Source organism: Vidua macroura, chromosome 6 (genome assembly GCF_024509145.1).
Source record: "Vidua macroura isolate BioBank_ID:100142 chromosome 6, ASM2450914v1, whole genome shotgun sequence".
Taxonomy (NCBI): Eukaryota; Metazoa; Chordata; class Aves; order Passeriformes; family Viduidae; genus Vidua; species Vidua macroura.
The window spans coordinates 31,467,517-31,490,671 of record NC_071576.1 but is presented as its reverse complement, the minus strand read 5'-3'; the positions used below and the strand labels follow the sequence as shown (position 1 = coordinate 31,490,671).

At 36.1% G+C, this 23,155-nt stretch overlaps 1 protein-coding gene across 4 annotated transcripts in view; it reads left to right on the top strand.

The window, feature by feature from the left end:
• The window catches only part of FMN1 (formin 1), a 171,928-nt gene that overhangs the window by 3,699 nt on the left and 145,074 nt on the right, over nt 1-23,155 (top strand). For all 4 annotated transcript variants that reach the window (XM_053980206.1, XM_053980207.1, XM_053980205.1 and 1 more), the window contains exon 2: nt 8,339-10,349. In XM_053980206.1, coding sequence (XP_053836181.1) covers nt 8,438-10,349 — 1,912 coding nt within the window. In that variant the 5' untranslated portion in view covers nt 8,339-8,437. The remainder of the gene's footprint in view (nt 1-8,338; nt 10,350-23,155) is intronic.

Below are 23,155 nucleotides of genomic sequence, written 5' to 3'. Positions count from 1 at the left end.
TATTAATGATATGCACTTGGGACTGATAAAACAGAATAAATATTTATCTAAAAACCATTGCTTATTTCTTTACCAGGCCTTTTGAAAACCTATTATCTCTCCTAGTAATTTGGTTTATAATTTTTTGTTAGTTGTAGTCATATTTTGAAACCATTTAGCTATGTATGAAATGCCACTAGGAAAAAGTTGGAATGAAGAAAACAAAGGCGACCATAGTTCTCTGATCTAATACTTTCTGCTTTGAAGTGTTAATATTATCATCCCAAGTCATTACATCCCATTTTATATTGTACAGCCAAGGTTTTCAAAACTTGAATTATTGTTAGGATTTTTGAAACAACCCAACATTGCTTAAGGCTAAATTAATTTCAAGACCACTAAAATTTTGAAGGGAGAAAAGTTAAAAGTACTACTGAGTTTATTCTCAACCATTGCATAATTTTTGAAAAAATATGCATACTTAAAAATAGGTTTGCTAACATGTCAAATACATGATTTTGGAAAATTGTTCTTGAGTTTTAAGAGCTTAATGTGGGACAGAGTCTTTGACTTTTAACTACAGAAATATATAATCAAAACCTGCTGTATTTTGTGAAGGAGTCCTTCTGTAGGTATAAAATGTTGTTATGGGAGAGGTTTTAATTGCTGTTATTATTCTTTAAATTCGATTTCTCTCTTGTTTTCACCACTGAAGTGTCCTTATGATTTGCACCTCCTTTTGTGATTAGTCCAAACTTTTTGCAGCTGTATTTTCTTCCCTTGCTGATGAAATAGCTCAAACATTTGCTGCAGTGTAGCCTTTTTGTTACTTTCTTTGCTTTCCCTGAATACTGTATTGGGTTTAAAGGTCAGAATATATGGCCAGATAAGTCTCTGAAGTGATGTTTGGTGAAAGTCCTCTGATCTAAAAAGCTGTAAAGTAAATGCCTCATTTAAATAGCACCATGAAAGGAACAGGCATGGGCATTCAATAATTAAATTAATATGTACTTTCTTGGTTTGGGGGAATTAAAGGTGTTATTTATACAATACAGAACAAGATGCAGCTCTTGCTGAAGAGTTGGCTACTTGAACGAGCAAGATTAAAGCTTTTGGACAAAGATTAACAAGAAGATAATCCTTTTTTTAGAAAACACTTATTTAACTTAATGTTATTTTCCTGTAGAAATATCCTATAATTGCTGCCAGAAGTGGAAACAAGTTACTGTGTATCCTGTAAAACTTACCCATTGATAAAGTATTGAGAAAAAAACGTTTTCTTGCAAGGGGTATTATCTATCTGGGTTAAAACTGGAAAAAGTCATGTGTGCAGTTTATGGCCCAAGTTGGGTATATACAAATATGATATTGCAAGTTTGCTTCTTTTTGTTCACTGTAAATGTAATTTTAAATCTTACTTTTCCTGATAATACATTTTATCAGGATATTTATTTATCAACAATATTTTTGTGCTGAAATATGTAAAAATTATGTTTTTGACAATGTGAATAGTTTGTCTGTAGTAGCTGTTCTGGTCTAGTATGGCTTTTTGTTTGTTTGTTTCTTTGTTGTTTGAAAATCAGCTGACAGTGAGTGCAGCTTTTCATTAGGACATCTGTAACCTGAGGCAAAAGATATTTTCCTCTTGCCTCTGATTACTTTTTACATTACTATATGGGTTCAGCCGAATATTAGCCACTATCCCCTGTACACATATCAAGGAGTAGTTTTCTATTATAAGTTATAAGGTTTCATTGTGAGTGTTCATATGAGGTACAAAGGATATAGGGAAGGTGTTAGGGATGTAGGGATGTTGTAGGGGGAAGAGTTATTTGTCTGAATGAGATCTATATATTGATGTAAAATTAGTAAAGCAGAGTATACCATGTGATTGTTGTTGAGGAATGAACCCTGTCTTTATTTTAAAATAGATAAAATAATTGTAATATTTCTTTTAATTTCCAGATTTGGCAAAATATTCTTTTAACAGACTTTTCTGAACTATAAGAGACCCACAATGATCGCTGAGTCCAACTCTTAAGTGAATGGCACATATAGGGGTAGAACTCACAATTTGGTCATTATTAGCACCATGCTTTAACCAACTGAGCTAATTACAGGTTTTATTACCATCAAAGAGAGTTTGGGGCAATGTTTGTTTGCTTGTTCATAAGCATCTTTTGCATCCCTTTGAATCATAAGTTTGAGTTTCTACATATGGTGAGACTATGAGGAATGTTTTAGTGGTACTTACTTTTCAGTTTGCCTCTTCAGCAGTCTGAAAACTCTGTTCTAGTAAAAAAAAAAAAAAACTAGAAGCAAGATTGACTCATCTGCTCTCTTGGTTCATGGCAAATGTCTAAGAGCAAGGTGGAGAGTGTAAAAACCTGACTGAAGTGCAGAAGGAACTTGTTAGTTTAAATGCTGTACTTCTTGAAATCGTCTATTTCAAACAGGCTGTTACTGTGTTATTCTTTGGGATATGTGTACAGATTGCCTTTGCTTGTTCTCTGCTTTAATGTCTGCTGGTTTGCTTCTTAATGTGCTTCCTACATTAAAGACTTTTCATATTTGTAATATCCATTGCAGACTTTTTTATTAGCAACCTATTAAACAGTCAGATGGGTGAGTTTGTGATGGAAATCTCATTTGGTAACTAATTCTTGCAAATTAGTCACCTTTGACAAACAGATTTTGGACATTTTTGTGGTATGGTTGACTCCAAAAACAGTTTCATGAGGACATGTTGTGTGACAACTTTTATTTTTTTAACTTGCTGATGCAGTTGTGCCAGAAAAAGATAGATATTCCTTTCTAAACTGAAGTAGGCTAGAGAGGGATGAGAACTTTCATGTTAGACTCCTTCTGGAAACGTTTTTTTGAGACCTGGTGGTGCAAATAATACATCTATTATTTTATATTTGACTAGTCAAACCTAATATACATTTTTTTGTGTAAATGGTGAATATTAGTTCCAAACCTCAAATTTCATCATTAACTTTACATGACTTGTGTAAATTATCTTTTTGTTAAATTATGGTTCTTGGTTTCAAGAAGTTTACATTTCCTCATCTTCAGATCACAAGGATGATGTATTCAGAGATATGGGTTTCAGATTTTTTTGTTTCATGGACTCTGTCCTGGATTTCCTAGTTCTTGGTGTTGGATTAGGTTGAACAGAATGACACAGCCAAAGGCTGTATTTATGGTTAGAAGTTGGTTTTGGTATACAAAGCTCTGCACTGTGGATTAACTTAATGACTTTCCACCCTATGTTTTGGGTTATTTGTTTCATCTGAATTTGTATGCAGGACTCTAATATGCTGCAATACTTCCCTCGTGCCATTGGATGAGATCTGAAATTTAATAAAGCAGCTTCCTGTCTGGCATAGACTCTGTTTTATATTCCTTAATGCTCTCTTTGCTGATGTAATTCAGTACTTGTGAAGTTGAAAAGAGCAGTATTTTAAATGATTATTGCTAACAATATCACTATCATTCAAATGATTATACAAATAATTAAATACTCTAAATTTGGTTGGTGTTTGGTTTGGTTTTTTTTTTTTGTTGTTGGTTTTGCCACAATCCAGTAAACACAGTGTAGACTTAGAGTTCGAAAGTTCTTTATGGAATTTTTATTTATGTGAAAGCTGCTGGACGAAGCTGTAATATTTTGTCTTCACTAAGATATTATAACCTTTATCTTTCTAAAGACAATATTTTTAAGTATAATGAAAATTTGAAAGAACTGCAGAGAAACTTGAAATTTTAGGCAAGAGAAGAAAATGGTGTTTGTCTCTATCAAACCAGTTGTGCTCAGTAAACAAATATTATGGTAATTTCATTTCGTTGTCTTCAAGCTTGTGATGTGAAGCCTTGGTCTGTTCACATTTTTACTACCTTTCCTCTGCTGTGCTTTTGCTGTTGTGATGTGTTAATTAGCTACATAGCTCAGAAAGTTAGTCATAGTGTGCTCAGAAACAGGTTGTCACCTAGTAACAATCAGATATTAGGAAGAGCTGGGAAAGTAAGGAATTTCAATTCTGGCTTACTTAAGTATCAGAGAAAGGAGGAAGACCATCTGTCATGCTGAGAAGTGAATGATGTGTCCTGCTAGAGAAAAAGAGCTGTAGGAATGGGGTCCTGGGTTTTTAAGACCACGTTTTGAACAGCATAATGAATGGATGTGTTGGCATTAGACTTTGAAGACCGCTGTGACATTTTTTGTTGTTGTTAAACTCAAAGAAAATCCATCAGCAGAGCAGGTTTGCTTCTCAGCTGCCTGCTTAACAATTTCAGCTGTCCTTTCCAGTTACTAGCTTTCTCTAAGTAGATGGTTTTTTCCTTGAAGCAGTATTCCTCACAACCTGAATCCCACTGCTCTGCTATTATGCATTGAAAAGCTGTGCAGAGAAACTTAGCAATGATGCTGAAGGTTGTTTTCACCACTCCATGTTATATATTTTGTAGCTAAAATTTTAAGTTTTCTTGGAATAATGGGCCTTTATTTGACATAATTCTGATAGTTTCTTATAATGCTTCTGTTCATAGAGCAGGGAGTTCACTTCTTTTTTTGTTTTCTGATGGAAGATTATAAAAAAGGTCGAATAAGATGCTGAAGGCAATGAGGTTAAAATGTTTTCTTGGTCATAAATATATCTACTAGTAGAAATAAGCGTCAAAATACCAGTAAATAGTGCTGTGCATGGTATTACATTATCTTTTAAATCCATGGAAGTTTTGATGCAGAATATGACATTGGCCTAATAGTAACAAGTGTCCTTTCTGTTACTGCTGTTGTTACTATTGTTTTTTTTCTAATAATTGAATTTTAATACTTAATTTCAAAGCCTGTGTAAATTTTTTCCTTACAAGGAGTTATGTTCTACTCACAGTGATTCTACATTTTAATGTGTCAATGTGTTTGTACCAAACCCATTGTTTTATTTGGTGTAACTAAGAAGATAACTAATAGGATGTAGCCTTTATACTGGGTTCAAACTGGCATAAGTTTGTTATTCAAAGACAATACCATAAAAAGAAAGCTCAATAGATTTGTCTATTTCTAAGTAAAAAAGAGCTTTTAATTTTAATAATTTTTGCAATATGATTCAAGGAGAGCTGTAGGTCTTGTTTCAGTAATGTAATGATTCAGAACTCAGATTAGAGGAGCTGCTTGATTTTTGGGAGGGATATAGCAAATTTGTGCAGCTGAGACAAGGGCTAGCTAGCTCTCTTATTTACACATATCTTTTGCCACAGAAAGAACCCCAAACCAAAACCATGCATGTTACCAAAAGTAATGTGCTCTACAGAATAGGGCTGACTTGAACCTGGTGATATCATAGATGGCATTTAAGGATAGTAGATTTGATCATAATGTCTGTGTCTATAGCTACTGGATCTATAGTTTCCATGATGCTGTTTCCTAAGGGGTGTTCACTACTGCTTGACTGAAGAATGAGTAGGGCTAAGAACTCCTAATGTTTCTGTATGCAGAACCACTCTTGACTGCATCAGCTGGTGGCACACATACCCTGTGAGGCACACCCAGCCCCTGTGACTGCTAGAGAGCAGCAGGCATGCACAGCTGGAGACAAGGAAGACTAGTGAGGCAAGAGGTGAGGCTGCTCTTTTAGCTGGTCCTCAGCCTTGCCTGTGTCTCAAACTCCAGACTTGCACAAAGAGTTAAAACAGGAATAAAAGAGGAAACAGAACAGCATATTTTTCTCAGAAGCTCTTACAAGTCTATGAAACAACGAGCCAGTCTTCAACAAAAGTACTGACTAAAGGTTTTCACCTTTCCTACCACTTCCTATACTTGAACAGTATTCTGAATTGTGCCACTCAACTGTGAACTACTGGTGAACAGAATTAAGAAGCTCATGTGTCTCTAATGGAACATTGTTCTTACTGTAGTCTCTCTCCTTAGGATATCTCCTCTGAATTTAAGGATATTGTGTACATTTTAAGGATTTTCCTGGCACGAAGAATGATATTACTCAAAGTAAATGGAAAGTCTGAAACTGTTTAAAGAACATTATAAACAGATGCAATTAAATTACTACAATAAATGACTGCTTGTTGGTAAAATGTTTTGGGTAAATGCTGCTTGATTCTTACAGTTGGACTTCACTAATTACTTATAATAATTTATGGACATCATTATAAATGATGTCCATAAGTTAATTATATATAAATGACATATAAATGATATCTAAGTCTGCATAATAAAAACTGATACAAAACTTGTAAATTTTTGGACCTCAGCAAAGCTTTCAATACTGTGTCTTACAATATCCTTCTGGACAAAATGTCCAGCACACAGCTGGATAAAGACATTATAGGATGAGTGAGCAGCTGGCTCACAGGTCAGGTGCAAGGGGTTATAGTGAATCAGATGACATCAGACTGGTGGCTTGTCATTAGTGGTGTTTCACAGAGCTTCATCCTCGGCTCTGTGCTCTTCAACATCTTCATTAATGGCTTGGATGCAGAACTTGAAGGAATACTAAATGAGCTTGCTGATGACACTAAATTGGGAGGAGCTGTTGACTCCCTCAAAGGCAGGGAGGCCCTGCAGAAAAATCTTGACGTGTCAGAGGGCTGTGTAATCACCAACCACATGAACTGAAACAAGGGAAAGTGCTGGATTCTACACCTGGGATGGGCAGTCCTGGATGTATGGACAGACTGGGGAATGAGAGGCTGGGAAGCAGTGCCACAGAAAGGAACCTGGGGTTCCTGGTTGGTGGAAAGTTGAACATGAGTCAGCAGTGCCCTGGCAGCCACCTGTGTCCTGGGGTGCATCAGGCACAGCATCACAGCTGGGCAAGGGAGGGGATTGTCCCCTCTGCTCTGCTCTGGGGCAGCCTCACCTCCACTTCTGAGATCCACAGTGTAAGAAAGATATTAAGCTCTTAGAGAGTATTTGAAGGAAGGCCATGAGGATGATGAAGGTTCTGGAGGGGAAGCCTTAAGAACAGCTGAGGTCACTCATTTTGTTCCACTTGGAGGAGACACCTTCTTGCAGTCTTCATCATCCTCCTGAGGGGAAGCAGAGGGGCAGGTACTGATCTCTTCACTCTCCTGAACAGTGTCAGGACTTGAAGAAAAGACATGAATCTAAGTCAGGGGAGATCTAGGTTGTATATCAGGAAAAGGTTTTTCATCCTTTTCATCCTTGGGCACTGGAACAGGCTCCCCGGGGCAGTGATCACAGCACCAGCCTGACAGAGTGCAAGAAGCTTTTGGACAATGCTCTCAAGCACATGGTGTGACCCTTGGGTTGTCCTGTGCAGGGCCAGGCTTTGATCTTGATGAGTCCCTTCCAAATCTGCTTTTTCTATGATACTATGAAATATGTTACATAGTAATATGACAGCTTCCTTTTAAATGCTGTTGCCTAAGTTTGACTCTTAGCATAAATACAACATAACTTTTCATAATTTTTTTCAGTTGAAAACTGAAATTCTTGCATTTTTCAGTGTAGGAGCAGGTGTTCTCCAGCTTTTTGTGCTCCTGGGCTTTAGGTCTTTTCCTGATGCTTATGCATTTCCTAATGACTTCAGACTTCTTCACTTTAATTGTGGTAGCGTATTCCTTCTGGATAAAAACAATTTAGTTCTCAAAAGGACCAAACAAACTTCCATTATGTATCCAAAGGTAAATGTATCCAATCTGTAGGGACAAAATATATGATGAAAAGAATAGGAAATAAAAAAGTTCAATAAATCTGCCTATAAAAGTACTATTACACTATTTCATGTTGATCCAAAATAGATTTTAGTACTGCATGTTATCCAAGTAAACAGAATCTATATTTTTTTATTCCAAGTTTTCTTGATGTCTTGGCAGTTGCACAAAAAGTACCAGAAGAAAATATTCAACCTTTTTTATTTTCTAAATGTTTTCTTGATAAATAAAGCAGCGAGACCTAATTACATTGTGATGATGTTATGCTGGTGGTTGTGCTGAGTAAAAAGGCAACAGGCATGCTTGAATGGTTCTTTTTACTAAATGTTCAACAGCAAGTTAACTTTTGACAGAGAGAGGGCAAGACATTCCACCATTCAAAAGTAAAGTCTCTTTGAAATGGGTGTTTTAGTGACCATCTTGTGACCTGATGGCACAGCATTGACTGAGAACCCTGGAGACGGAGGAACGATGTATGAGAGAGAAAGATTATGACTCCAACTATGAGTGTTAGCAATGTCATTGTTTTTGTGTCAGATTTTCAAGGTAAAAGATTTGTATCAGAAAATACTGAGAGAAGATTGTGTTTCTGGAGGCTTGTTATTTGTCATATTAAATTTGCCATAATCAAGTTTGACAGGCTTCTCTTTATTTTTTCCAACAGACAATATTATTGAAGATTAGTCAGATGCCTTCCGTCCATTCCCTGCCTCACATGCTATGTCATGCAAGCTTTGGAACACTTAGAACACAATTTAAATGAATGACTAATTTGGCAAGCATAATGGAAGGCACGCATACCATCCTCCTGTTGCACAAACCCATTACGGAGCTTTGTTACATCAGCTTCTATCATCCAGATGGGAAAGTCTCAGGATTTACTTACATGGGCTCTGGAACTCTGGATAGAACCAGTAAGAATTTCTGTGGCTGCTATCAAGTGAGGGAGAGGTTAGACATAGCCCTGAGAGAACGGCCTTATAAAGACCATGGAGTTATTATTTTCAAGCAAGCTACCACAAAAGATCTTCTCAATGAAATGTACAAACTAACTGCTGAAAAGGAAAAACTCTTATCCAGTGTTTTGAGATCCCATCATATTCCGGACCTTAAGGCAGGACACGAGGAGGAAAAGCGACAGGATGTTTCCGGAGTCCTGAAACTTAAAGGTGATAATTACTCCATTCTTATACATCAGCAGGAGTTATTGCTGGATTCTACAAAGAGAGACAATTTGAATCACAAAAAAATGAGGAAATACAGAAGGAAAGAGAGCTTTGAGGAGATCAGACATCGGAAAGAGGGAAAAAAGATACATGAACATCTCTTTTTACTGAGTACACAAGACATGCAACAGAAAAATAAGAAGATGGTCTCCACAAGACTTTCTACCAGCAGTTATCCCAGTTCCTTTTCTCCCTCCAGCTGGCTAACAGTAAAAGGTAAGGATAATTTACCAGTAGACAGCAGAATACAACCAGAAAAGTGGATAGAAGAGGAGTATTTTCTTAAAAGCAACAAAGCTGTGAAATTGGATGCTGACTTACCAAGTTCTAGCTCAAAAGACATCAATGATGTTGTTGCAGTTGAACCAGTGGAAAATGGAGAATGCATTCCTGAAGTTACCAAGGTACAACAGAGGACTACTTCGGTGAATTCATCTCACTACAGTCTGTTTAACAAACTTGAGACATTAAGTAAATCTGCAGCTGCTAAAATTTTGAAAAGTAGCAAGTATGCTGAGCCAGTATGCAAGGAGAAACCAGGAATTACAGTTCTTGCTGAAGTCCAGGATTTCGACACTTGCATTAAAAAAGTTACCACCCCCCCTGCAGAGTCTTTATCTGATTCTCACAGAGATAATGAAACCATTTCTCCTGTTCTCATAAGAGCACATAATGAGTTTATATCAAGAAGTGATGTATACTCTGTAGATGAAACTGCTGGAGACTCTAATAACAGTGTGCTTCAGGAAAAGGAGGAAGATGGCTCTGGTTTGCAGTACAAAGCAGAGAGAGTGCACATTACTGATGAGTCATGCAACCTTGTGGGAGCAGTTAATAAAGCTCTTCTGAAAGTTATCCGGAGCGACAGTTTAGATGAAGCTGCAGAATGGAAGAGACTGCAACAAATTACAAGAGTAGAGAGAAACCTGCCAGGCTCACTGTATGAGAAAAGGACCACGGTATCCCGGGGAAACGGCAAGCATTTATTTTTGAACCTGCCTGTAAATGAAAGTCCTGATATTCCTCAGACAAGTAATAATCTTAAGCTGGAAGAGAAAAGGCTGCATTCACCCCCATTAGCAGCAGTGAGTAATGTTTTTAGTAATTCATATCCGTTATCTAATACACACAAACAAATGTCACCTATTCCTTCTCCGTTATCTTCGAGACTGCCCAGCCCGCAGCTGCATCACCGGATCCTCCCGTTACCAACACAGAACACCGAGGACGGATCCATGTTCAGTGACTATGGCCATGGAAGGCACGGTGCTATAAACTTCTCTTTCAGTGACTTGGAGCCACAGTTTTTTCGGAAGCTTTCTGATTCTGGAGAATTGGGATTTGCCAGCAGACAATGGGGCCTACATCAGAATGCAACTTCAGGACATTTTGAAAAGTGTGCTGTGCAAGAAAAATTAACTACTCGGACACAACAGAATCTCTGTCCAGGTCAGTTCTATTTTATACATTTTTAAACTAAAAGAATCAATTGAGCATGCAAGTCTTGAAGCTCTTTCTGGGTTTGTTTGGTTTGGGTTTTTTTAACACCAGCTATCAATAATAAATATTATGTTAAATAAAAAGATATTTTTCACTACTAACAGATTGGGTGAAAAGTTGAAGTTTTTAAACAAAAGTTACAGCTATAAAAGGTTTCAAGGTACATTTTTATGTCAGCTTATTTTCAGTCCTGTTTTTACTAAATGACCTCTTAGCCAAATTAAGGAAAAATCTTTCTGTACAAAATGAAAAAAGCTCACATGCTTATTTTCCTGTGCTGTGTTCTAGTCTTTCAAAATGTTATGGTAGCATTTATTCTCTAAAGTATTATTTTTGCTTGTTTGGCTTAACTGATAGAATATTTTCTGAACAAGGTTATTTACTTTGTCCTTAAGTATATGACTAATGTTTTGCCTATTTAGCTACAAGAGGTACATGTGAATTCTGTAAGAAAAAGCTTGTTTTCAAAATGAATGCATGCAGGAGTCATGTTACAATGTATTTGACTACAGTGCATGGGTATATTTATAAAGATATACTATGTAAAAATGCACAATTATATGACATCTTGAATAGCTATTTTTGTTAGCTAGAACATCAACATCAATACCCTTCATTTTTAACTTAAGAAATGGGAAGGCTGAAGGACCTAATTCTGCAGTGGTCTAGGTGTGGCTCAGACTGGTCCCTCTGCTTATGGGGGGCTGGCAGTGACATGAAAGGGAGATTCCAAAAGGGGAGGTGTGTAGGGATGTGAAACCATTACCTTAGGCAGAGGGTGTTGAATACTATGAGGTTTGCATTTATGCCTGCTACTTCTAGAAGTTGTGCTAGTTCCACTCAAGACTAAATCAAATTTAAGGTGTTGTTTGGTGAATTGACAAGGCTGAAAATAAGGGTGGTATGCTCTTCTTTCATTCCTTTCTTGGTTCCTGCTGTGCTGTCCCTACCCCTCTCATCTTGTACCCATCATACCTTTTGGTGAGCTGGTTTAGCTGACAAAACCAGCAATTTCACCCCTTTTAAAGAATAAAGTAGGACAGCAAATCTTTTTCTTTCTGTTTTACATTAGTATTTTTTAACTTAATGTATAATTTAGAATTGTTGGATGTGGGACTGTACCTATTGTGCTGTACTCTTGTACTGTCTTTGCCTGGGATAGGGTTAATTTTCTTTACAGTGGGGCAGTGTTTTGGATTTGTGATGAAAGTGGTCTCGATAACACCGGGATGTTCTGGCTTGTGCTGAGCAGTGTTTGCACAGCATCAATCCCTTCTGTTTCTCACTCTGCATACCCCCAGTGAATAGACATGGGGCTGCACAATAGGCTGGGAGGGGACACAACCAGACAGATGACCCAGACTAACTAAAGAGAAATTCTCTGCCACATAACGTCATGCTCAGGAATAAAAGCGCAAAGAGGGGGCTTTAGAGGGGTTAGCCATCTTTTTCTTGGGACCCAGCAGGGCATCAGTCTACCCATGGGAGGCGGTGAGTGAGATCACTTGTTTCATTTTTTCTTCCCTCTTTTTCCACTTATGTTTCACTTACTAAACAAAATTTTTGTTTGTTATCTTGACCCCCAGTTGTTGGGGTTTTCTGTGCCTCTTCCTCCCATGCCACTTGGGGGAAGGAAGGAGGAAGGGAATGAGTCTTTGTGTGGTGCTTATTTTCCCACTGGGCTTAACCCACAATGGTTTTACAAGAAACAAAACAACACACATACATACTAATGGCATCTGCTGGCTGAAAATCATGGCTATTAAGCAGAAATGTCTTTGTGAAGAGAAGAAAAGCAGACAAGCCCAATTCTAGTTCTTGTTTGCATTTACCTGGCAACCTGGCAACATTAATACAGACAGAAAATATCACAAGGTTTTTTTGGTGGTTTTTTTTTTTTTTTTTTTTTTTTTTTTTTTTTTTCATTTACAAGTATGATTGCATGCCAACATTATTACTGGTGTGTCAGAAAATCTGTGACTTTAAGGAAAGTCACAGTATATTTGCTGGTGTATATATAATACTCTAGGTATGTCTCTGGATCTGGGATGGTGTCTTCCGTTTCCATCTGAGCCAGGGGTGGAATCATTCATCATGACAGAGCATTTGGATGGAATACCACTCTTCTGTAAACATATATGAATAATAACTAACTGACTATAGTTCAGAGACAAATTATGTACCTCCAATTTTAGTTAACGTAAATGATATTAAGATTTACAGTTATAAACCTGCACTCCTTTGATTCTTATCAGGTTCCTCCCATGTGTGAAGAGCAGAGTTCAAGACTATTTTTCAGATTTGTCTTCAATGGGGTGTTATTGTGAAATATTTTCTTTCAATTCCAGTCAGTTATTAAATTATATAAGTATCTACAATGACTCTAAGAATTATTGAGAATTTTGGTCAACTTTTTATCAGTCACGTTAATTGAAGGATTTGCTTCATGGCAAAAATGATGGCCTTCTGAATATCTTTTCAAAGTTTTGTTGATGTCACAGTATGCACTATTTCTTCCTGAAAAACTTTTGGAGCCTTTTGTTTCCCGTGTAATTTCGTATTTAGAAAATTTCATTAATTAACTAAATATTCTAATGTATTAGTTTCAATTACAAATTGGACTCATCATCTCAGCTCTACACGTAATTTTAATTCTCTTTTCCTGTCATTTGTAATCATGATTCTTCACAAACTTTCTCAATAATTGGAGAATATTCCTTTAGTCAAAACTGAAACAACTAAGGCAGAGTGCCTGACTTACGTATTTTCACTTTTTCTCAAATTCAGTTTCTTTATAGCTATATAGATACATATATGGCACATATATCATAGTGTCATTGCACAAAGTTCTATTAGTAGTTAATTTGAAAGTACAGTTTACTGGATCTTCTTGTTGAAGTGCAACTCTTGGCCATGGGAATAGGCCTCACCTTTCATCTTAGTAAGTTAATAGTTAACTGGGAATAATTTATAGTCCAACAATAATTATTTGGCAGTTTTCTCTGTAGGAGGGATGGGGAATCAAAATTCCTGTATTAGCATGCAATAGTTCTATTGCTTAGAATTATCAAAATTCTAAGAAAAAGCTTTAGAATAACTTAGGGCTTTCAAATTATAAACTGCTCAGTTACAAGCAGCAAAAGCACAAACACTAAAATTTCTCATAGAATGACATTTATTAAATCCTCAGAAACATACTTCCTGCATTTCTGTATGAAATTCTTTCTACTCTAATATGAAGTACATCATGCTTTTGTAGTCTTGGAGAAGCCTTTGAGAAGATCTTCAATGCATCTGAATATCAGATGCATGGGTTCAGGGAAAGGTTTTCTGAGACCTTTTAGTTCCTGTCACTGCTTCTCTCTGTTTTCTACAGCAGTAGAAAAAACTAGAGAGAAAATCTTTAGAGCTATTATATCAATTTAGTACTGAATGACATCAATATACTATTTTACTAAGTATTGCCTGTAAGAGAAAGAAGATATGGGGAATTTTAGCAGTTATGGAAATGAATTTGATTCAGAGCAGGAAATTTAAAAATAAAAATCACTAGTTATGACATAGCTTCCAGGACAGTGACTGGTAACTCTGCTTTGAGTCAGGATGAGACTGGCAAGGGTTATTCACCACACTTTCTGATAAATATATTACTCCTAGTGTGGAAAAAAGAATAAAAGTCTCCCAAGGGGGAATGGTGAAAGCAAGAAAGGGAACAAATGAGAAGGATGATGTTACCCTTTTCCCAGCCAATGAATAATGCTCCTTTTTTGGTATCTAGTAGTTGTGAAGGAAGAAGATACCCAGAAAACACAGAAATCCAGAGTTACTAGGACTGTAGAGAAACTAAACCAAACTTGGACTAGAACTGAATGATTAAGGTTTGTGTTAGGTAAAATGGCTGAGACTTATAGGACTGAAAAGACAGGCCCATTCTTTTCTTACTCTCTTCCTTCTTCCATTGAAGGCCTCCTCTCTTCACTTTTCCTCCCCTTCTCTGCAACAACTTGGGTGTTTTTTCTTGCTTTTTGGTAATTTGAATAAAATCACTAAGCAAGCTGAAAACTGAGCCAGCAAGTGAGCCAGAGGTGAGTAGCTTTGGCTGATTGAGTGAACAGTTCACAGCCGGCTGACAAAAACCGCAGCTAGGATGAGGGAGGACATGCAAGTGTGGCAGAAAGGACAAGTGAGCAAGACTACTCTTCCTGCAGGGAATCCTTTGATCCCCAAAAATCTCAGTTGCAGCTAAAAATTGGAAGCCAGAAGGCTGGCTGGGACTGGCTAAAACAAAAGTTGTTAGGAGTGGTAAATGATATTAAACAAGTTGGATGAAGATATGGAGGGACTGTGATATTTTGAGTGGGTGCTTATTAATACTGCAGCAGGAAGAACAAGAGCTGGAGGATAAGTGAGAAAGGGGAACTCCAAGATTGAGTAGAGAGTGTTACCTTGGCTATGATAGAGAGCGTTTATGGAGTATCACAAAACAAGTAGAACATGGCTGATTAGAGACAAGATCATTTTTTATTTTTGTTTAGTTGGGAAAGTCTGCAAAAGGAACTTTAACCATTAGAATGTACATTATGGGTATAAACCTATCTGGCTTGCTGATGATTCATGAAGTCAGTGTGCAGTATCATGAAACTTTGGAGATGAAGAGAAGGGAGGAATAAAAAGAAAAGTGATGTAGAGTTCTGGTTTTAAGGTCTTCAAAATTATAATGCCATTATGTTGTAGGGAAGGCATTTTAACTGCTTGAAAAGGTTGGTGAATATAAGTTTTAAGGTTTTTTTAAAAATAATTTTCTTTAATTGACTAATTAAAGATGTTTACCCAAGAGTTCTTTGCAATATATTCTGGATGTAATTGTAGATGCATCTAACCCTATCCCTGCTGATTATTAGATGGAGAATGTTGTGTTTGCTTTTTCTGCCAATGAGAATTTTATGGCAGCAGTTCACTTTCCATTAGAAAGAATTGAAAACAAACATTCTGGTAGTTTTGTATGGTTGTCAAAAATTATGCAGCCATTTGGAATGCCAATTGCTAATGGCTATCCCTGGCAGATCAACTTTGCAGTCTTAAAATATAAAAGTACTTTAACCTCTAAAGAGCTGTTTACTATATAGATAAATACTTGAATAAGTATTATTATTAAATTGATATAAGATTGTATTTTAATCCTCAAAGATCTTGAAGGGAGTGAAAAGCACAAAATGATATTTTCAGTTTGATAGTTTACTCCTTGGTGGCTGGAGAAACAGTGTTCATGTCTGTGCTCTAAGAGCTGCCCTACTCCTTAGGTCTTTCAACTGCCTCCTAAAACTGGGTTATCCCAGTTTTCCTGCATTCATTTCTGTTTGCAGTGTAAACATAGCTTACTTCTATGTGAAGAACTTGGATTCTACAAATATGGCAGTTCTATAGTCTATAGTGCTACACATCTATTTAAATTTCCAGCATTTAAGTAGTAGGATGTGAGAAGCTTTGGTTGGATATATTATAATGAACTACATGATAATGAATCTATTGCAGTGCCAATGCCAGAAGACTTGTAATTGCGTGTATGCCATTTTTCAACATTTCCCCTCAGATATGTACTGAAAGTAGCAAAAAATAATTAATATCAAGGTACTATTTGAATATTATTTTGTCTTTTCCTAACTTAACTCACTCTTTAAGCTGAAAAGGGACAAATAGTCAGTTTAGAGAAATTCAATAACTAGACCTTATGATGTGTTCCTGAACCATGGTTTTGGAAAATGAAGTTTCATATAAACAAAACTCTGTTTGAAGGCTCTTATAACAAGAGACAGGTTATATTATAGTGTTTTTGATGTTCCTTTTATAGGGAAGGGAAAGGTTTATAAATATCTTCTCTATTTGAAGTGGTTCAGAAAATTGCTAATTAGCATTTTAAAAGCACTATAGCATTCTGTCCACAGAAAGTATGCACTTCATGAAGTAAGTTTGCATATGGATCACATGGAAAGATGATGCATAGTTTCTCACAGGTAATTCACATAAAAGTAATATACATGAGTGTGTTTCTTCACAAAACCCATCTTATCCACAACAAATGCTCTTTGAAGATGGTATAGAGGAGTTAAGAATTAAGAGGCTGGTGTAAGAAAAGAATTAAAATACAAAAGAAGAGAGAATTAATCATAGAATCTCAGAATCATTTAGGCTGAAAGGACCTCTTGAAATCATCTAGTCCAACCCTCTGCTCAGGCAGGGTCACCAAGAGCAAATTGCATGGGCCTGTGTGCAAATTGCATGGGCCTGTGTGCAGATTTTTTAATTTCTCCAAGCATGATGACTGAACAACCTGTCTATGCAACCTGTGTTAGTGTTTAGTCACTCTCACAGTCCAAGTGTGTATTCTTTAGTTCAGGTGGAATTATGTAAATTTTCAATTTACATCTCAGTGTTACAGACACCATTAGCTTCTACTCTAAACTTGCTTATTTTAGCCCAGTGTGTCTCTAATATTCTATAGGAATTGTGTTACCTACAGGGTCAGTGTGGCTAAAACAGAGTTAATTATTTCTGAAGATCTTTCCAGCTATTGGCTTTCTGAGTCATAGTGAGTAGCACCACTATCCTGACTCTCACTTAGGTCTTTAAGATAGATATCCTCTTTGATAAGGTTTTCTCTTGCTTCTTCTGGATACAGTTGCAAGCTTCTGGATACAGCTTCTTGAAAATTTTCCTGTTAAGTTTACATATTCTTTCCAAATATGTAATCTTGGAAAATTTCCTAATTGTATGTCCAAGTAAAATTACAGCCACTGCATGGCTGTTTAATGGATCTTTGTTTTCCTGTTATATTCAGTGCAGTTACTCATTGTACACTATATTGTGATTGCCTTTGAGATCATCCTGTATTCTCTATTGAGGCTTATTGCACATGGTAATGATAAAAGATCCTTCATAGTTCATCCCAGTGAAGCCAATATCTTTTTGTACCAGTATAAACAAACTAAGGCAATGCTGCATTGAAAAGCAGGCTTATGGCAGTTTGAAATGAATGTAGGCAGGACTGTAAGTCCAAGACATGGTCTCCGAGTTAAAAAGACCTTCTGAAGACTGGCCTTGATAGATTCTGTGAACAAATAACTCCTGTTTTAGTTGAATGACTTCTCAGCATGACACATTTAAGCAACAGTTATATTTTCTTCTCTCTTTGAAACATGTGACTCTTCAGTCAAAGGCAATCAGTGGGGGGAAACCAAGTGAATTAAATTGGAATGGAAAACCAGAGACAGCTTAATGTTTTATGCAGGTCATAGATTAACAATTTTCTGTTTCACGGGGGGAGGAAAGGCCAAAACATTCCTTCTGGCTTACAGTTTGTGCACTCAGTTTAAGAAACTTACTGTAATGAAATGGACTTCTTTTCTCATCAGTATAAAAAGAATTTCTTGAAGTAAAGTACTGGGATAACGTGATAGTTGTCATTTCTTAAATCTGTTGACCACTATAAACAAGTTGATAGAAATGGCTCAGCTGAAATTTTCTTGATGGATCAGGATGATATATAAACTGAGATCAGTTTCAGGTATTTATTTCTGTAAGTATGATTTAATAATGTATTTAGGAATTTTTAAAATCTCTATTAGCTACCCTTTGGTATTTTGTCTGAAAAAGTGACATAGCACCAAATCCAACCTTATAAAAGTGGTGAAAAATTCTGCATATTCCCTGCTAAAAATATTCTTTAAAATACTGAAAATTAATAAAGATGCAATTTGTGTTTGTGGTGTCCCATACCAGTAAATAATTTTTAATAATTTTGCATTATTTAGATGTGACATAAATCTATAATAATACATTTAAATAATACCTGTAAGTAGTGAATATTATTTATGAGTCATAGCATTAAAATAGTGCACCTAGTGGTTTAATGATTTATTTGTGTGTTAGAGTAATTTTCTTCAGGCTTAAATTACGAATACCCTTGCATTTAGATTATGGTGTCTTCTCAATTGCACTGTTTATGATTTTCTGGACCATATTCAAAGATCTCTTCAGGCTTGTCTGTTTTGTTGCTGGGATCTGCAAGGTAAAAATAGGACAGAGAAAATAGAGATGAGATACTGAGAATTGTTGGATATGTTTTACATGAGGAATTTTAAAGGCTATGGGAAATGCATCTTTACCAGAACAAAAGGTGAGGAAAGAAGGAAATAGAAGTAATTCATCGTCCCTCACCTGAGTGACAGTTTCTATATACTGCTACTTGTAATGTCCTGTCTGATAAAGATTTCAATACTTTGTAATTTTCTGCATTTTTTTGTCACATTTACATTTTGGAAGTGTCAAAATGGAAAGTGCTATATTTTTCTCTTAAAATGTTTGCTTTTACAGTGAAGAGGCCTATGGGACATTTTTGCATTCTGGGTACAAAGAGCCTCTCTGAAATTGTCCTAAGCAGTCACTTAGCATTTCTTTGCTATCAATACACATTTCAATGATTTTTTTACTTGGATAGTTCAAAACTACCAAAAGTAAGGGTATAACTGATGAATGGTTTTGCTAACCTGTTACCATGTTTGCTCTCACTTTCCTTGAATATGTTGTTATTAAGAGGGAAAACGTGTTCTAGAAAAATCTGACTTTATGGGAGAAGGTATTCTGAGTTTCTACTCCGTAACATTTTCAGTCATTTCAGTATTTGTTTGCCTGTCTCATGAGTAGAACTGTTTATTGATTGTTAGCCCTGCAAATCTGAACCTGTTAAGTCACCAAAACCACCAAATATTTATGAATAGAAAATAATTCTTATTATGTGTACAAAATGAAGCAAATAGATTCTTGTTCTCTAAGCATCAGTGTTTCTATTACAGAAACATAAGTAAAACTAACAAAACTGTATTACAGGGGAGTTTGGCGAACAAAAAGTTATTACTTCTATGAGTGCATGAACTTATTTTTGAGTCATAAATTTCGAAAGGCTAAAACTGGTTGTTTCCATCTTTTTGCCCCCTAACACATCACATTTTTCAACAGCTAGGCTAGTAGCCCTGGGAGCTGCCAGGGCTGGAGGTCACACCCTCAGTTCCCAATCTGCTCCCAGCAGGTTTAATTGTTACTATTTGCAAAATACCAGGTGCTCTCTGTGACCTAAGATGTTAATCACGCTTACCTCACATACATAATTTGTGTATGGGATCTGATTCATATTGTCTGTGCACTTAGAACAAGTAGCTTGATTTCCATGCCCAGAAAAACTGAACACTACAGCTGCTAAGTCAGGCATATTTAAAAGCTGTAGAATTTTCTTAAGCATATTGTGGTAAATTTGGAGCATTAGTCAGCAGTAGTCATTCCAAGATCTTTGGAACAATTACTCAAAAAATGGCTTATTTTAATTTGTGCAGCACTGAAGTCAGTGGTTTTGTAGTCCCTCAACTAACATTTTTTAACATATACTTGAGTCTGATAGTTACTGTTGCATAAGTGAAATCTAAATATTTGTAAAGTTTGTTGGAGAAAGTAAAATTTTGGGGGTATTTTTAAAAAAATGCATATTACAATATAATTACAATTATGCATATGACCATGTTATATAATTTATATACAGTTACTTGTACATTTTCCAATAGGCATTACAGTTTAAACTTGAGCATGTATTTGACAGTTATACAAAGTCATGCCACTCAGATTTTTTCATCTTTTAGGAAAATGCCAGCTTTCATAGAAATAAAATTTTAAACGAAGAAAATCCCAAACAATTTTTTCCAGAAGTAGCAGGCTTCTGAAAATTATTTTCCAGGTGAATAATAAACTCCAACAGCCAAGAACAGAAGATGGCAATACATCTTATTTCATAGGCCAAAAGAACAATCTCGTACAAAATCCAAGTACTTATCATGCTTTTCAAACCTAATTTCTTTTCATATGGTTCTTTCATGGGATATGGACCTAATAATTTTTTTACTAGTTTACTACAACAGATTATTCTTTAAATCTGACACATAGTGAAACCATTGTTTTAAGTGTTATAAGATAAATAGCACTGTATAAATTCCCAGGAATTGTTTACATGTTTTTTTCTTGTGATTAATTTGTATTCCACATTTGTATTTATTTATGCAAGTTATACTTAGGCAAAAAATGAAGGATGTTTTTCATCCAAAGATGAGAATAAAAATGTTAGGACATACTTTTTCAGGTTTTAACTTTTTTCAAAAATCTCTTACCTTTTAGCCTTCAAGTTTCTATCTTGTCATCTTATGTTTAGTATGAATGGCAGTGTTCCATTTGAATGTTTTTGTTATATTATGGGGAAAAAAAAATCCTAATTTTGTTGCTTGGTTTGTCAATCTTAATCCACATTGAGAGTTTTTCTCCAATCTATGGATTAGTAAAAGAGGCTGTACCTAATTAGTCCAAAGAGCCTATTTGTCATCTCATCAGGCTTTGAATATTTGTCAAGTCCTTTTCATCAAAGTGATTGGATAACATTTAAACTATTTCACCCTGCGACCAAAAAAAAAGGTTTGTTTCCATTTTATTCAGATTTTGGTTTCCTGTAAGAATTTTGAATTTAAAGGCTTTATTCAAAGGCTAGGAGAAAATGAGCTGTAGTTAGAAGCTATTTCAGATTTCCATGGTGACACTTTGCTAGAGATCTCTTTTCTGTTGAAGAGATACCTTTGAGATAGCTAAGTACAGTGAGAAGACTTTCTTTTCTAACTCCTCTAAAGTGAAATGTTTTTTAGTGAAAACAGGCAGAAATTTGGGGTTTTTTTAAGCAAATTAAATAAGTGAGACTTTTTCCCCCATCATCCATGGTATTTCTAACCATACAAATTGACTTTCTAGTCCTATTTTTTTTCCCCCTCTGTGTAATTGTAATTATTATCTACATTACTATAAGTAATGTATTATCTACATTACTTATAGTAATGTAGATGCTTTGTGTGAGAGGAGTCGCGTAGAGCGTGCTTGCATGCCATGTCTAGCCCACACTAGCCACCCGCTGCTTTTCCAGTTTGGTCTATGAGGCTCACTGGGTGGATACTCAGGCAGTTCAAAGAGAAGCCTGAGCCTGAAGAATTCTTGCAGAGTTGCTGTTGCTAAGATATGTCTGCACAGACTTCATACATCTGTCAGAACCCCTGTGGCATGGCTGGTGGTACACAGCTTCTCTCACACCAGTGAATTGCAGTCATTCCACTCTTGTGGCACAGGGCAAGGATCTGAAGCTTTCCTTGTGTGGGTTAGGTGTGACTGTAGGCTCAAAGGGGATTCCAGGCTACCGGCAAGGCTGTGACATAGCCTGGGCTTGAGGCATTAATAATGTGGATGGCCAGTGAGACTGAGCATAAAAGCAGGTTCAATTAACTTTGTAAAGTAAGTTGCAGCTCTGTCATCAGAGGTACATCTCTTATATGTAATTCATTGAAATGGATGCTAAATGTGCAAATGGAGATGACAGCTGGGTGTTCCAGTGGAACAAATTAAAGGTTTCTTGGAATTCAGGTCTGCTTTAGCAGCTTTGGCTGCTAAAAACAACATCTAATGATACTAATATTTAAATAATCATGACTTTGAATAGTCATGGAAGTATTTCTACCCATCCTCTTGTATAGTAGCATGCTGCTTTGCTTTCTTACTCAGCAGTCATCCTTAAAACACTCCCACAACCCCTTCATCATGTCTCCTTCATTTCCATTACTTTTCTCCTTCATCTGACTTATGCTCTGCTATCTGCACCTTTTGAAACAAGCTCATACTTTGCTTGTTGACACAAAATGATCTCTGCCACCCTTTTCAATATGCTGGGCAATTACCTGTAAGATAATTTCACAAATGAAAGGAAGGAATGCTGAATGTTACCACCTTATTGCACAAGATCTTTGGAATGGATGCAAAATTGTGCAGAATGGAAAAAGCACAGTTTTAGGTGCCCTAGGGGTGTCTGAGGCACAGACACAGAGCTGGCAAATCTGACCTGGAATGATCCACACCTTTGTGGACTGGGTAAATTAATTTTGGTATCTAACATTCATTTAGGCAACTGAGTCCAAATAATTGTATTGGAAATGACATTTCAGCTTTTTATTGCAGTAATGTTGTTAGCTTCAACTAGCCAAACTATTAAAAAATGGCTTTATTCTGTCAGAAAAAGATATTTTTTAAAAATGTTTTTGAATTTGGGTCTAGACTCTCATACATTTTGGTGCTTTATAGTCTATGTTCATTGTTCTAAAAATTGAACTCTAATTAACTCTGTATTCTTTCTCCTGGGAACTACCTCTATTTCTGTATTACATTTCTACTTAAATATAATTCAGTCATTGTCTCTGTGTCAGTGCAGTAAGGCACTTCATTTGACTTTTAACCATAAAACTTAACAGACTATGTTGGGATTTTCTGGAAAATGATTTTTTTGGTCCTCAGTCCACAGATACAGCATCTCCTTTTTTTTTAAATCCTAGCAGGAAAATTGATGAAGTGAAACTAATTGTACTTCTTGGTGACACTAGTATAGGGTTCAGGAGGACAAACCTTAGAGGTCTTCAGCCAGTGTGCCGAATTTGCATAACAGGTTTACTGTTACAACAGAACTATGAGCACAGAAATAAAAGGAAGTTATGCTTTTCACTTTGTTCCTTTGGCATCTACATGTCAAAGATGAAAGAATTTTAAAATAGCAAGTATATTTTTCATATGAATCAGAAATATGACCAATAGCATTTTGCTGTCACATTCCTATAGCGTGTTCTTCAGAATGGTGTATGTTA